This window comes from Aptenodytes patagonicus, chromosome 18, assembly GCF_965638725.1.
Source record: "Aptenodytes patagonicus chromosome 18, bAptPat1.pri.cur, whole genome shotgun sequence".
Taxonomy (NCBI): domain Eukaryota; kingdom Metazoa; phylum Chordata; class Aves; order Sphenisciformes; family Spheniscidae; genus Aptenodytes; species Aptenodytes patagonicus.
The window spans coordinates 10,579,402-10,594,411 of record NC_134966.1 but is presented as its reverse complement, the minus strand read 5'-3'; the positions used below and the strand labels follow the sequence as shown (position 1 = coordinate 10,594,411).

At 56.4% G+C, this 15,010-nt stretch overlaps 1 protein-coding gene across 8 annotated transcripts in view; it reads left to right on the top strand.

Moving 5' to 3' along the window:
- Window positions 1-15,010, top strand: part of KCNT1 (potassium sodium-activated channel subfamily T member 1) — a 90,311-nt gene that overhangs the window by 61,176 nt on the left and 14,125 nt on the right. For all 8 annotated transcript variants that reach the window (XM_076355328.1, XM_076355329.1, XM_076355330.1 and 5 more), the window contains 14 exons: window positions 3,330-3,409; window positions 4,548-4,647; window positions 5,889-5,945; window positions 6,301-6,349; window positions 6,911-6,970; window positions 7,840-7,914; window positions 8,275-8,358; window positions 8,875-8,969; window positions 10,741-10,921; window positions 11,017-11,181; window positions 12,050-12,186; window positions 12,432-12,495; window positions 13,343-13,451; window positions 14,012-14,120. In XM_076355328.1, the coding sequence (XP_076211443.1) occupies window positions 3,330-3,409; window positions 4,548-4,647; window positions 5,889-5,945; window positions 6,301-6,349; window positions 6,911-6,970; window positions 7,840-7,914; window positions 8,275-8,358; window positions 8,875-8,969; window positions 10,741-10,921; window positions 11,017-11,181; window positions 12,050-12,186; window positions 12,432-12,495; window positions 13,343-13,451; window positions 14,012-14,120 (1,365 nt within the window). The remainder of the gene's footprint in view (window positions 1-3,329; window positions 3,410-4,547; window positions 4,648-5,888; window positions 5,946-6,300; window positions 6,350-6,910; window positions 6,971-7,839; window positions 7,915-8,274; window positions 8,359-8,874; window positions 8,970-10,740; window positions 10,922-11,016; window positions 11,182-12,049; window positions 12,187-12,431; window positions 12,496-13,342; window positions 13,452-14,011; window positions 14,121-15,010) is intronic.

Sequence of the window (15,010 nt, the reverse complement as noted above, 5' to 3'; positions counted from 1 at the left end):
AGTGTTTCTTCTTCCTGCAGCCGTTATGACGGATGAATACATGGGCTACTTTGTCATAAAAAGTTTGATCTCTTTTAATGATTCAGTTCTCTTATCCATCAGCATTTATATTCATAGTCTCGAGGTGGGCTGCGACGCTATAGATCAGTGAACCATCTGTCTGGCGACAGAGATTTATATTGCGGTTTGTTTCTTCAGTACGGAGGCGAATGTCTAGGAGAGGAATCGTGCTCCCTGAAGTCTCCCTCTCCTCGATGTGCTTAATCCTCAGGGACACTGATGAATAGTGTGCCCAGCGCTCATGACGGAGCTGAAGGCCAGTTCCTAGCATTTTCTGGGCCTTTTTAATAAGGAGGAGGAGCAATTAGCTTGTGTGTGCAGTGTTGTGAGCAGTTGTGGCAGCTGATTTATGCCCTGACACAGATAAATTATTTGCGAAGCCTGGCTTTGGGAATGATTAATTTTAACACACGTTAAGGCTGTGCTTACGAAGCTCTGCATTTATGGCTGCTTGCTCCTAAGGCATCGTGCTGGCTGAGCCAGCGCTCGTAAATTCTCCTGCTAGCTCCCCAGTGCTCGCGGTCCCCACGGCAGGGTCCATGGCCGCCCACCCACCTCCCCGCTCCCTTCTCCTGCCAGCGAGTGCGGCTGGTGAACACGCACCAGCTTTGGTGCAAAGGCCCCCCCCGGCCGCCCTCCCTGCCCCTTAGGCTGGCCGATCCTCACGAGCATCGGGGCCCCAGGGGAGATGCAGGCTCAGCTCCCGTCCCTGCTGCTGCCGGCTGGGGACGTTTGGGGTGAGGTATGTTCTTGGCGTAAACCCCACTGCTGCCGCCTCAGGTGCATTTGTGTTTTAGCGTTTTCCTCACTTGATGCTGTGAAATGTCCTGGTGAGGAGCGCCGCGCTCACATCACTGCTGATGGGTTTGCTGAGTGCTGCCAGCCGTGCCTGGGCATCCTTCCCCTTGGCATTGGAACCAGCACAAATGCCGAATGTCTTAACAGAGATTGGTGACTGCCCCATCGAGGCTGTGGGTTATTGTCACCTCTGTTACGGAGCTGCTCGGTGCGTGACGTCCCACCGAGGGACCCAGGCAGGGCGCGGGGTCTGCATGGGACGCGCCTGCAGGTGGGTGACAGGAGCTCAGCATTTGCTTCCAGGTTAAGGCTCCTGATTTCTTTCCTCTTAGGCTACGTTGGTGGGGACAAGATGAGCCCCCAGCGTGGAGCCCCTCGTCTCTGCCTGCAGCAGCTCCGGAGCTGGAGGGGCTCAGACGGGTGCGTCTCACCCACCTCCTGGGTGCTACCTCTGGTCCAGGCTGTGCTGCTCCAGCAGCGTTAGGGAGACGCTGAAGGATGGGCTCTTACAGCGGATCGGCCACCCTGAGCCCGTCAGCGGGTCCCTGCCAGCCACCAGGCCAGGCAGCTGCCGGTGGGTTCCCGCTGTGTCACTCCAAGGGAGGTTAAGCCAGAGAGCAGTTACCGGCTTATGGCAGAAGCGTGTAAAGTTTGATAGCCTGTATAAAATTTTATCCCAGGTATCGTGCCTGAGGTGATGGGTTTCTCTCCATGCATTTGCTTTTTGTACGTAAGAGCCTTGTAAATTAAAAATCTGACTTTTCAACCTAATAAGGGAGTCCACGAGGAGCCCCGAGGAGCTCTCACGGGTATGCCACGCTTCTTACGTGCTGGGCGGTTTCCCCACGAGTGGTCAGGCTGGCTGTGAAATGCCGGCGGGCACCGGTGGGTACCAGGAAGAGGGACTCCCGAGCAATGAGGGTCTCATAAAACCCCTTCCCAATTTGCTGCCCGATCGGCTTGGCATTAATGCTCAGTAAATATTTGTTTATCCCTCTGTTGTCAGAGCAAGTAGCAGCTGCTTTCCAATAAATCACAATTCGGTGGTGTGTGCCAGGCAGCACGCTCGGCTGGAGCCGGCGCCACGTGTACACGGGGGTTGCAGAGGCGAAATAAAATGGGGTGGTAGGTTTAATGACTGTCACTGTGAATTTGCTCACCTTGGCTTGGTAGTATGCCTGATTAATGCGATTTTGATGACCTTCTTCCAAGTTAAAAAATAGTAATAATAGTAGCACTCACTTAAGAGACTTGTTGAATACAGTGAAATAGGGGAAACGGCTAATTCGTTGCACTTAACTCCATTATCAGCTGTTATAGTAATGAACAGACTTTGTCTTGCTCGGTGTCTAAAGCCGAGGCATCAGGAAACAATCCCTTTTAGCTTGCACTTAGCAGGCAGGAGTGTAATTTATAACCCTGCCTGGTGTGAACAAGTGAGTTTGCAAAGGGCTGCGGGCATTTATAAAGTAATAGGAGAGGCGGGTGGCAGATGAGCTGAGCAGGGACCAGTTTTGCCTGCACACCCTTAATCCGGGTGTGCTTGATCCCAGACCCCGCTGACATCCGTGGGGAGGAACCTCCAGCCTTGGTGAGGCTTTCCCCCATCCGTGCGGTCATGGGCATCCAGCCGGCACGTGGGGACCGGCAGGAGGGCTACGGATGGGGGTCAGTGATGGAGACTGGAGCAGCTGAAGATGAAGAAGTGCCCGTGGTGGTCACAGCGGTGGATGGGGCTTTTGCAGTTTCACCCGCAGCTTCTCCTGGCCGGTTTCTGCGAAGTGCCCCGGTGGGCAGCTCTCTGCCGCGGCGCCTTGTCCTGGTGACAGAAGCCACCAGCGGCTCCGAATGCCAAGTGACGTTCGGAGTTGGTTGGCAGCTCCTGGGTTTTTCTGGAATAGCCAAATGTGGTATCTTAGCAACAAAGGGAATTTTTCTCCTTTTAGATCAGATTTGGTTTTTTAACAGCTTTGATGCTGAACATTGCTCCTACCCGGGCAGAGCCAGGGCATGGGTGTACTGGGGACGTCGCCCTCGCTGGCTCCTGCTCTGCTGCAGCCACGGGGGGTCGGAGCAGATAAAACATTGCTGGGGGAGACTGCTCCAAGGCCACTGCTTTTCTGAGAGGCTTTGAACGTTGTAAAGCGTGCGGGAAAGGAGAAGTTTTCAAGTCCGATGTCAGCTGGTTGCAGGTGAATGAAAGCAAAGCCCTTAACCCAAAGTAGGTCTGGCCCCGTGGGTTGCATCGGCTGCTTTGGTAGTCGTCGATGTGCCATGTCTTGGTGCTCACGGCCGGTGGTACTGGCGATTTGGTACAGTGGGAGCAGCTGGGAGCCTAGGGCTGAGCCCGGGGTCTGCTGTGGGCTGCTCTGGGGGGTCACGCAGCCAGGACAGGGGCACAGGGCTCCTGGGGTGCTCCAGGTCCAACCTCCCGCCCCACTGACGGGCTCCTCTGGGTGCTTTCCCTGCAGGGTGCAGGTCGAGTTCTACGTGAATGAAAACACCTTCAAGGAGCGGCTGAAGCTCTTCTTCATCAAAAACCAGCGATCGAGTGAGTGCTCCGTGCGTGGAGCGCAAGCGCCTGCCGGGAGAAACCAAACCCTGCCCGAGCTCGAGAGCCGAGCTCTGTCCTCGTGGGACGAGAAGCCATTGCCATCTGCTGGTGGTTGTGTCCCTGTGTGTCCCCAGCGCTGGCTGCCCAGGCCAGGGCTGCTGCTGCCTGTTGGCCTTTCTGTTGGGTGTTGGCCAACTTGGTTTGGGGGGATACGGTTGCACGGGGAGGAGGGGATGCTGCCTGCCACCTTTGCTCGCTAGGGACAAACACAGCACAGGAACCAGCTGGGACAAATTGGCCGGGAGCAGGGTGGGTGTCGGGAGCTACCCGGGGAGGGGGGGTCAGGGAGAAAATGTCCCTGCCACGGAGCCGGCGATGCTCCCCGTGCCCGCAGGGAGGTCATCGGCTGTGGGGACAGCCGAGGCAGGCTGTGAGTTACCTGCTCCTGCTTCAGCCATCTGGATTAGCCTCCACTTGACTAATGGTGTTTTTATTTTCTTTCTCTGAGATGTCGTTAGCTGTCTGGAGGGAGTCTGCTTGTTAATTTATAAATTCACATTTTCTTTTCCTCCCTGCATCCTGTCGTTTCTGGAGTGTAACACAACAGGGTGTCCACGGGGAAGTTTTTAATGAAAATGTGATGAATTTCTCACTTGTAATTTGAGTAATAACCCGATGAACTGGCTGGGGAGGGAGAATGGATAAAGCAGCAGCTTTTGCTCTCTGTCCCTCCTCCTGCAAGCTGTTTGCAGCGTGGCGAGCGGAGCAGAGCCCTGGCCCTGCCTGTCTGATGCTTTTTAATGGATGCCTGCTAACGAGGGGGATACACTCCAGCAGCTCCCTCGTTTGTCTCTCACATCTGTTGGGGCCAGCAAGGAGCTGACTCATCGTTACTTATTTCTGTATTAGTCTCCTATAGATTTGACACTGGGCAGGACGCGTAGAGCCCCGGGCAAAGCGTGAGCAACGTTTGTGTGCTGCCCTGGGGCTCCCGCAGCTCCCCTGGGGCTCAGTGGGGTCCTGCGGTGCAAGGGGCCCTGCAAAGCTTGTGGGAAACTAAAAAGGCTGTGCTGTGGGGTGCCCGGGGTGCCCGGGGCATGCTGCCTGGCCCACGCCGTGCTCCCCTCTGCCGCAGGCCTGAGGATTCGGCTCTTCAACTTCTCGCTGAAGCTGCTCACCTGCCTCCTGTACATCGTCCGCGTCCTGCTCGACAACCCGGAGGAGGGCATAGGCTGGTGAGTGGCGCTGCCGCCGGGCTCCCCACACCACCCTGTGCAATGGGGAGCGCAGACGCCATGGCAGCTACTCACGGCAGATGTGAAGATGCACGACGGATGTTTTTCTCCCTCCAGCTGTTTGAATTGGTAGTTTAGCCAAGCTTGCTGGTCTGGTGGGCTTTGCTCCCTGCTCAAACCCTGTGGACAGGCGTGTGGGCGTCCGCTGGCCCTGCACGGCACACGGGGGGAAGGTGGTGGAAAAATTCGACGCCACGTTCATTTCCAAATGCTGTCTGGCTCTAACGGTCAGGAGTGCAGCGTGGCCTTTAGACACGGGCAGGACCTCATGATTACAGGGCATCGCCATGCAAGTATTTTCTGAATCCTGATGCCCTTGAAGATAGTTATGCTAAATCCCATTTAAGCATTTGGGAAGGAAATATGTTTTGCCATTTAGATCCCCGAGGTGACAGATGATTACAGATGATTACCCAGAGCTTTGCTCTGAGTTTCAGTATAAGCCTATTTTTAATATGTCCTTGCTTTGTTTAGCTCACATACAGTGTGGTTTTTTTTCAAGAGCTAGGAGAATTAGCAATTTGATTTTTTCTTTGTAAACGTTGCAGACTACCAAGTACGTCTGCATTGTCCAAAAGTGGTTTCAAATATGTAGGAATTAAGCGTGACACAGATGCATATCCTGGAAAGGTTTAGCACAGCTGCCGTTCAGGCAAGCCCACTTTCCTGAAGGTGTGTGGCAAAATAGAGGCTGGCAAGCGGGAACGCATCCCTTGCAGCAAGGAAGGGGGAGAGCTTGGCTTCGGTGCTGCCTGCCTGCCTGGCTGCTCGGGGCCCAGCTAGCCTTGTCTTAGAAGTTGAAGCTCCGCAGCTTTTGCTAATTGTAACCTGGTAATTCCCAGCTGCAGCCCTGTGTTTGAGCACTGTGCACAAGGAGCCCCGTGCCCGCGAGTATCAGCGTTTCGCAGCATCTCTGGAACGGGCTGAAGTACCTGACGGGTCTTATTCTCCAGTAATAAGATGTTAAAAACTGCCTGGGTGAGATAGGCTCCCGTGGAAAGCCCCAGCTGTAGGGACCAGTGTGCGTTTGGAGCCGTGGGAGTGTTGTCCGGGGGCCTCCCCCAGCATCAGGACAGAGCGGCAAGGGCACCCCGTGAGCCTGGGGCATCCACGCCAGCACCCCTTTTCCTTCCTCCCCGCCGCTGACTGCTTTCCCCTGCTTTGTCTTTCTCTTTTCCTAGCTGGGAATGCGAAAAGCAGAATTACACGGCGTTCAACCAGTCCACGAAGATAAACTGGTGAGTCGAGAGTTGCTCCAGTGCTGGGGTCCGGCTCTGCCAGACGCGGGAATGCAGCGATGGACGTGGCTGGTGCTGACAGCTGCCCGTGGCCATTTCTTGGTCACGGGCTGCTCGAGGGATGCGGAGCAGCATCCCAGGACCAAATCAATTGACAAGTGCCTGTGGCTGCACCCTTGGGAATGGCTTATTCCCAGTGCAGAGGCTGCTTGAACAAACTGTGCAGTAGGGAACGCCAGTACCAGTCCTGTGCTGGATCCTGCATCAAGCGATGGCCTCACATTTACGTTCGGTGGGGGGTAAGGGCACTGCTAGTTGGGCTACAGTTCAGACCCATTTTGAATTTTCTTTGCAGGTCACACATCTTCTGGGTGGATAGAAAAATGCCGCTGTGGGCTGTGCAGGTGAGTGCCCAGACCTCGGGCATGGTCCTGCACGAGCACAGCAGGAGCTGGGGTTTGAGCTCTGCTGCCAGCAGGTCTCTGTGCATCCTCTGCCCGCAACAGTGAGGGGCAACGGGTTCTCTTGGGTGAGCAGAAAATGAGCTGGGGCTTCTGCTGGGAGCAACAACATGGCCCTGGGTGAAAATCCCAGGGACCGATAGGAGAGGAAAAGCTGTAGGAAGATAAAATCATGAGGCTGGCTCAGCTCCTTCCCAGCCTGGATGCAGCTGTACCAGTAACGGGCTATTTTCAGGCCAGGCAGCTGCCTGGGGAATCGCTTGCAGGAGGGTTGAGCGCCCGTCGGCTTCTGCTCAGGGCTGCCTGCATGCCTGTTGCTCGTGCATGGCAGACATTCACGCAAACGGGCGCAGAGAAATCAAACGAACGGGCCCACGTCTGCGATACCCACGGGCTCCTCATCGCACAGGGCAGGGAGGGCTCGGCAGAGGCGCTCGCAGCCTCTGACTGACTGACGATGCATCGCATGAGCCCTCAGCAGCCTTTGCCTGTCTGTCTCTGCAGGTCAGCATAGCTTTGATCAGCTTTCTGGAGACCATGCTGCTCATCTATCTCAGCTACAAGGTAAGTGCCCCGGGGCGGGCAGCGGACGGTGATGCGCAGTCTGGGTCTGACCCCCCGGCGTGAATTCATTTCTCGGTCTTTGAGCTGTCTGAAGCCTGAAGCATCCTGAAAGGACGTGTGCCTCGGCGACGTCTCAGCTGGCTGTGGCTGTTTTCATTTCTCGTTCCCCCTTGGGCTGCTGGATAAGTGTTTGGCAGAGCAGAGCTGGGGGATCTCTTCTTTTTCCACCTTCCTTTAAATTCAGACCTGTTTTACAAAGGGTCGCTGCTTTTTTGGGGGGCCGGATTGATGCACGCTGAGTTTCCTAAGGTTGAGGACCTGGAGCTGAGCTCGGCAGCATGACCCCTGCTTGTGCCGAGGTCTGCTGCCTCCGGAGGTAGCAGGCACTGCTCCAAGCCAGACAGGGAGAGGCACAGGCTGACTCCTTTGGATCAAAGCCCCTTAAAACAGCCAAGAAAAGTGACCTTAACAAATGGCATCTTCTCGGGGTCCCTGGGACAGTTGGCAGAAAAGACTCAGACCTTGTGTCACCCGCCTGGTTTGAGTACCAGCGATCTGTATCAGTCACTCCCATTCTCCGTCCTTGCACGAGGCGTCGTTGTTGTCCCCTGGCGCTGGGCAGCAGCAGTGACGGACAGAGGGACGTCGCGGCCGTGGAAAGGACTGAACGGTTTGGGAAGGTGTGACTGACTCCGGCGTGTCTGCCACCAGCACTGCATCTCTTTCCCGCAGGCAAACCGGAGCATCTTTCTGGCTGCTCTGGCGTACTTCCCCCATCTAGCAGGGTCTGTGGCAGAGTGGGAGCTTTTTAATTGTCATTTGGCAGATTTTTAAGCTTATCTAATTATTATTTCTTTTTAATTCCTCAGGGGAACATCTGGGAACAGATTTTTCGCATTTCATTCATCCTTGAGATGATCAACACGGTGCCATTTATTATCACGGTGAGTGTTTCCTGGTGACATTTTAAAGCGGCTTTAAGTTTAATAAGTACTGTAGTTTTGGTGGTAAAATAAAGAAAAATGGATGTCTGGCCAAGTGGTATTTAAAGCTGGCAGGCAATTTTTTTCTTCAATATTTTTCAACATAATGACTTTCTCTGGAGCGTTATTCCAAAAAAACATCCTCTGTTTTCAGCTGCCCCACTGCAGCCGGGGGAGCGGGGCCGCTTTCGGTGGCAGCCTCTGCAGAGGCCGGTGCTTAGTTTGGAGATGGATCCTTCCCGACAGGGTTCAAATTGGCTGTTTATAGCTTTTTCTGATAGGCAACATGGATTTTTCTGCGAGTAACTCTTGCTTTCATAGATATTCTGGCCTCCTTTGCGGAATTTGTTCATTCCTGTGTTTCTGAACTGCTGGCTTGCCAAGTACGCCCTGGAGAACATGATTGTGAGTGACTGGACGCATCCCACCCCTTTCGCCCTGGGTCCCTCTGCCCTGGGGATGCCAAAGGCGGCGTGGCCGGGAGGGGGGCCCTCGCCTGCCGCCGGCTCTCAGGCAGGTTTTGGTGCTCAGTGCGTGCAGCCGTGCCGGGGTTGGTGGGAGGTGAGGCTTTGCCAGCTGGTGATGCTGGTCTGTGGACCTGACGGGAGCCCTTCAGCGTCTGAGCCACGTTGACTCTGTTGGCTGTGTATTGACAGGGACGGCCCCTGGCTGTCCCCGGGATACGGTATTTCAGCAGGACGAGATATTCCAGCCATTCCGACGTGCCCACTCGAGCTGTCTCTCCCGGCAGCAGAGCCCAGACCTGCTCACAGAAACGCACATCCCTTTTCAAGGGCCAAATTCTGGCTTGACCTCCGTCTGCGGGGGCATTGCTGGGGCCAGCAAGACAGCAGCTGGTACTTGGAGGAGTACTTTACCTTCAGCCTCCCCGAGTTGGTGAGCCCTCTCCTCTCTTCCCAGAACGACCTGCACCGAGCCATACAAAGGACCCAGTCTGCGATGTTTAACCAGGTGCTCATTCTGATCTGCACCCTCCTGTGTCTTGTTTTCACGGGGTGAGTGTTGCTTTTCGTTTCACTAAGCCGCCTTCTTCATCCAGGGAAATCAGCTTTGCACGTCCCAGGGGTGACTGGCGGAGCCGGGCTCTCGCAGCGCTTACAGCAGGGGGAGGTGGGGTGGGACCTTCCCAGCTGCGGTGGGATGGCACTGCCAGGACGTAACGTGGTGATTGGGGAAGCCGGAGGAGGTTCTGCCTTTAAGTGGTGTCTTCTAGCTTGATTTTTCAGCCTGAGAGGTTTGTGCACACTGAAGAAAGCATAACTGTTCAGGGCTGCTGATCAGATTGAACTCCCAAGTCTTTGGCATCCTTTCTTTGCTAATGGGACAAGTCTCAGTTCCTCGGGCTGAGTTTTGGAATCGGGGGAGCCATGGCGAGGAGTGTGCCCCAGGTTTCCACGCGCGCCCATGGGCTTTGGCTTGGGCACAGCCACGTCTGTTGGAGCTTCGGGAGGACCCCCTGCACCATCAGCCCCCCGGCGCCGGGCTCTGCCCTGCCTTGCTTCATTCCCCAGCGCACTGAGCACTGGGAAGATCAATTCCTATTTTAGAAACTAATTATCCTCCCTAATTATATGGTTTTAACAGAAACTTTTTAACGGGCGCGTGTGAGGATGAGGGCATTGTCGGAGGGAGATGGGTGATGCGGACACACGAGTCTCAGAGCAGGGCTGTGAGTGCTGCAGGATCAAGGGCAGGGACAGCAGCTTCCCACAGGGACACGGGCTCGGACATGTGTGACGGCTCATTCACTCGCTGGCTCCGACCGTGCTCTTCCTCCCCACCAAGTTACCATGGCTGCTGAGCTCGTTTGTGTAATAGGCCACTGGGGCTCCTGCTAATTAACTGGGCCCTTTACCCCACGCATTGCCAACGACAAGGGCATCTCTTTATAAAGGAGTCAGTTCTCATCGCTGGGTATTTAGCGCCGAATTAGGCTTCTTGAATTTTCCTCTGGCTCCCTCGGTCTGGATTTGAAGCATGTAATACCAATTAAGTTGCTGAAGGGACAGGAAATGAAGCTTTTAGGCTCATGAGTCTTTGGCAATAAAGATGATCCTCTGATGTGAATGACTAATGCAATTTCGGAGCCATCAGTGCTCCCTGCCCGTGGCACCTCCTGCCCACTGGGGCCATGGACGTGTTTCTTGGTGGATGCGGCAGGGCTATAATTCGGGTCCAGGACAACTTAGGTAACACGTGTTTAGCAAGATGACTTTGAAACTGCAGTTTCGCTGCCTGCCTAACCGCGGGGAGCGAGGCGGCTCTGCAGCGCGGCTTTGCAAGGGCAGCAGCACAGGGCCAGGAGTGGGCGACAGGATCTGGCTCCTGCCTGCCGGAGCGCATCCCCCCTGTGAGTGAGAGCCCTTCCCGTGGGCTGAGTCCCCCCAGAGCCTTACTGGGACAGCTGCTTGCTTCCACATTTTGTTTTTTGCAACACAAGGGCAGCCCCCAGGTGAAGTTCAACATGCCGTCCATGGCATGGTCTTACGGTGACCCATCACCCGGGACCTAGACTTCCACATGCTGCTTTGGTGAGCAACCACATCAAACTAACTCCTTCATCTGTAAGCGCCATCAGCCGAATCATTTCTGTTGGTGACATAAATCCACTGCTGATGCTGACAGCGTATTACAGACAAATTTCCTCCATGGACATAGGTGTAAGTCACCTTCTAGCGTTCCCCACTGACTTCAGCAGGAGCTACGGGCACTGCCTGTCTCCCAGGCAGGCAAGCGCTCGCTGTGATGTGTGCTTTCTCCCTTCAGGACCTGTGGCATCCAGCATTTAGAAAGAGCAGGTGAGAAGCTCTCCCTCTTCAAGTCCTTCTATTTCTGCATCGTCACCTTTTCCACCGTGGGCTACGGAGACGTGACACCAAAGATCTGGCCTTCCCAGCTCCTCGTCGTGATAATGATTTGCGTCGCCCTGGTTGTGCTGCCGCTCCAGGTTAGACCCATATGGCCAAGGATGGAGAGGGATGCAGAGCCTGCACCCGGGCAGCCCTGCCGATGGGGGCGTCTGCTCTCTGCCTTCATTTGCAGTTCGAGGAGCTCGTCTACCTGTGGATGGAGCGGCAGAAGTCGGGAGGCAATTACAGCCGCCACCGTGCCCAGACGGAGAAACACGTCGTCCTTTGTGTCAGCTCCCTCAAGATTGATCTCCTCATGGACTTTCTCAATGAGTTTTACGCCCACCCGCGCCTGCAGGTGAGGACCAGGCATGTTCTCACGTGCTTGGTCAAGGCTTGCCCTTGCCGGGGTCGCAGTGCTGGGCACGGCCGGGTTGCTGCTGGTGGTGAGTGCCCTGCCCAGCTACAGTGGCTGTAGCCAAGAATAAGGTAAAAAACCATCCAGCCCAGCACCAGAAAGCACGTGCTCCACTGGCCAAGGAGAGGTGACAAGTGGTACCCTGCCGCCACCTCACTTTGCCATCTCAGCTGTGGGGCTCTCTCTGCCTGATCCACCCCGTTTTCTGGCCAGGCCTTTTACAGCACTGCGTAAGCACATGGAGAGGGACCAGAGGGGCTTTTCTAGATTTGAGGCTGTCTTTACTGAATGAAGAATCTCAGGCAGAAACAGAACATGTAATTGCTAAACCTCAGTGGGATTTACCCAGCTCTAACTGGAGTATCCCCACATAGTCAGTGATCTTCAAGCAAATGACTGTGCCTTTCCATCTCCCCAGGACGAGAGCATCACGGACATGTTTCAGATTTGCGTTTCATTCCAACACTCACATGCGCTTCATTACCATCGCCCAGCCTTGATTCCACACATTCAAGCTTTAAAATCCTGCTTGTTTCTGTAACTGCAAGAGGCTCCACTTTGCTGTGGGTGTGCAGATGTACCTGTACTGGCTTTGTTATGCAGAACGGAGTGGTGAAGCTGCTGACGTGTTTTCCAAGACCCTTGCAGGGCCCTAGAGCAGGGGCAGGGGGTGTCACACGTGGGAACAACTATCAGAAGCCCCAGGGGAGCTGTTCGTTCACGCAGCAAAACCCTGTTTCTCAGCTCGCTGCGGCAGGCGTGGGCGGGACCGCCAGCCTGCCGACCCATGCGAGCCTCTCTCTTTCAGGATTACTACGTGGTGATACTTTGCCCAACAGAGATGGATATCCAGGTGCGGCGGGTCCTGCAGATCCCTCTGTGGTCGCAGCGAGTGATCTACCTCCAGGGCTCTGCGCTGAAGGACCAGGACCTCATGAGAGCCAAGTGAGCAGAGGGACATGCTGCACATCCACGGCGAGGCCGGTCCTGCCACGCTGCTGAGCTGCCCGCAGGCCTTGGAGCCGCAGAGGAGGGTCCCCAGTAATGTCAGCCCAGATGCATGATGATGGGCGTCCCTGCGTGCCTTCGCTGGGGTCTTGGAGAGGGCTGGCAGCGCCCTGGCTGGTACGGGCAGATGCCTGGCTTTGCTGGCCCATGCAATTCATGGGGTCGCTGCTCTCTGTTTGCAGGATGGACAACGGAGAAGCCTGCTTCATTCTCAGCAGCCGAAACGAGGTGGACCGCACCGCGGCGGTAAGCCAGGCCTGAGGGATGGCACGGTCGGGGATTATTAATTTCTCAGGCCAGAAGGAACTGGGGTGATCGCTGCATCTTGCCTCTGCACAGCACAGGAGCATGCCGGGAGGCAGCCAGGGCGAGAGCATGGGGTTCGGGTGCTGAGCTCTGTCTCCTGGGCACCCACACAAGCTGTGCACCCCACATGTCCTGGGGCAGCTCACCCCAAAACCTCCTCGCCTAGTGCAATCTTACCCCAGCCTGGGCAGGGACTTCGCTGGGAAGATCTTAGTTTTGGAGCCATGGACTAGGGAGGAGGTGGCAGCAGTGAACAGCTCTTGCTGCCAGCTGGTGTCAGGGACGCTGCCCATGCTGTGGCGGTGGCTCCTGTCTGCCCGTGCTGTCTTGAGCCGTGCGGCCCCACTGGAGGGGTCTTTTCTGCAGGTGCTAACATGCGGAGCAGAGGGTGCTGTGCTCCCTCCCCGCTGCCGAGGCGCTGCCTGGCCCTTCCCTCCTTTGGCACTTGGCACTCCTGCTTGTGACGAAGCTGCCGAAGGGTCCACGTGGGCAGGCAGTGACCACAGAGAAACACAGAGGTGGCATGGGGACGGCACGGGGACACGCGACAGCACGCCGCCGGCTGAGCCCTTGTGGGCTCACCTTCCCTCTGCTGTCCCAGTTTCCCATCAGTGCTGGGTTTTGGGGAGCAGGGGAGGGACGTTATCCCCCGTTAGCAGTGGGTGTTGGAGGATCCCTTGCCGTACGTCTCCGCAGTGACTGGGTGCTTTGCGGTTCATCCCGGGTATAGAAGCGTTGGGGAAAATAAGCCATCGGACAAGTACCTCTTGCTCTTCTTCTCGGCTAGGACCACCAGACCATCCTGAGAGCCTGGGCTGTGAAAGATTTTGCTCCAAACTGTCCTCTCTACGTTCAGATCTTAAAGCCTGAAAACAAGTTTCACGTCAAGTTTGCCGGTGAGTCGGAGGGGCTGCGTGGCAGCGGGCAGCACTGCTCGCTTCGCTGGTCTGGACCGTCTTAACCTGCCATCACGGATGTTTCCAGCGGTGTTTCCATCTCGGAGGAGTCCATGACCTGGTGCTGAGACTCCTCCCCATTGCTGGAAGATATTTTAGGGCCGCCAGCCCCTTTACCATGATGCACACTAAAGCCTGCAGCAACGCACCTGGGGCCGGGGGGGAGCTGGCTCCGGGCTGCCCCGGGGTGGGCTGTGTGCGGGCACACCAGTCCCGTGTGTGCCTCCGTGTGCGTCCCCATGCACACGGCGGCGGTGGCCTCGGTGGGCTGGTGTCCACCTGGCTGGTTTCCAGCCTGCATCACTGTTTTTCTGCCTGCATTAATCTCATTCGTGGTGTTCCCCGTGGGCTGTTGATCAGCTGAAAGCCCTCCCGGACTGGCAGGAGGAGGAAGCACCCAGCCCCCAGCACCACCCCAAAATTACCGCATCCCTGCGCGCCGCTGGCCGAGGAACCCGGCCGTCCCCCTTCCCGCCGTGACAGTCTCCTCTGCCTTTCAGATCACGTCGTCTGTGAAGAGGAGTGCAAATACGCCATGTTGGCGCTGAACTGCGTCTGCCCCGCCACCTCCACCCTCATCACGCTGCTGGTGCACACCTCCCGCGGCCAGTGAGTGCTGCCCGCCCGCTGCCCTGCCTGCCCCTGCCTGCCCCTGCCTGCCCCTGCCCCTGCCCGCCCCTGCCTGCCCCTGCCCGCCTGCCTGCCCTTGCCTCCGCCGCCCCAGCTTGAGCATGGAGGGATGGCAGAGCTGGGGGGGGGGGGGTCTGGGCCCAGGGGTGGAGGGTGGGGGTCTGGGGGTGGTCTGGGGGAGCACACTGGGACCTGGGACCCCCAGCCAGGTCGGGAGGAAAAGCCAATAATGTAGGGGGAAAACACCAGTGCAGATGGGCTGGCCAACACCATCTTTCCAGAGACTGGGAATAAAAATGTCTTCTTTATACTGGCATGGTCCCGCTGGAGGGAAGGTTAATTCACAGCCCGTGCAAACCCGGACCCTGCAGACTGTTTGGCGGGTTTATATAAAGCACAGCTGGAAGGAGCTCTGCCAGCCCAGTAAAGCGGTGGTGTGAGTCCCATGCCCCTTGGCCATCCAGAAATGTCTGAATTTTGGGTAATGTGACATCAAAAGAGTTATGAAACATCCTTCCCAGAGGGCTCTGGCCCCACACTCAGAGCTATTTGCCAACATGGGCTCTGAACCCTGCCTCTGCGCCCCCCGGGAGCTTTCGTTAAATAAAAAGGCACTTAAAATCAGAAATTAATACGAGCTCGTCCTCAGCCTGCGAACACTGACAGCTTGTGGAAATGCACTGCCATAACCTCACCCCTGTTGGTCTAGATGGCAGCTTCAGCGCTTATTAGCACTCCCGCCGTGCGGCTCTGCTCCGGGAGCTGGCTGGCGTGCCGGGGTCTGTGCCGGCACCTGGGGGGGGGTCCCATCCCGGCACCGGGGAAGGGTCCCATCCTGGCACCGGCGGGGTCCCATCCTGGCACAATGG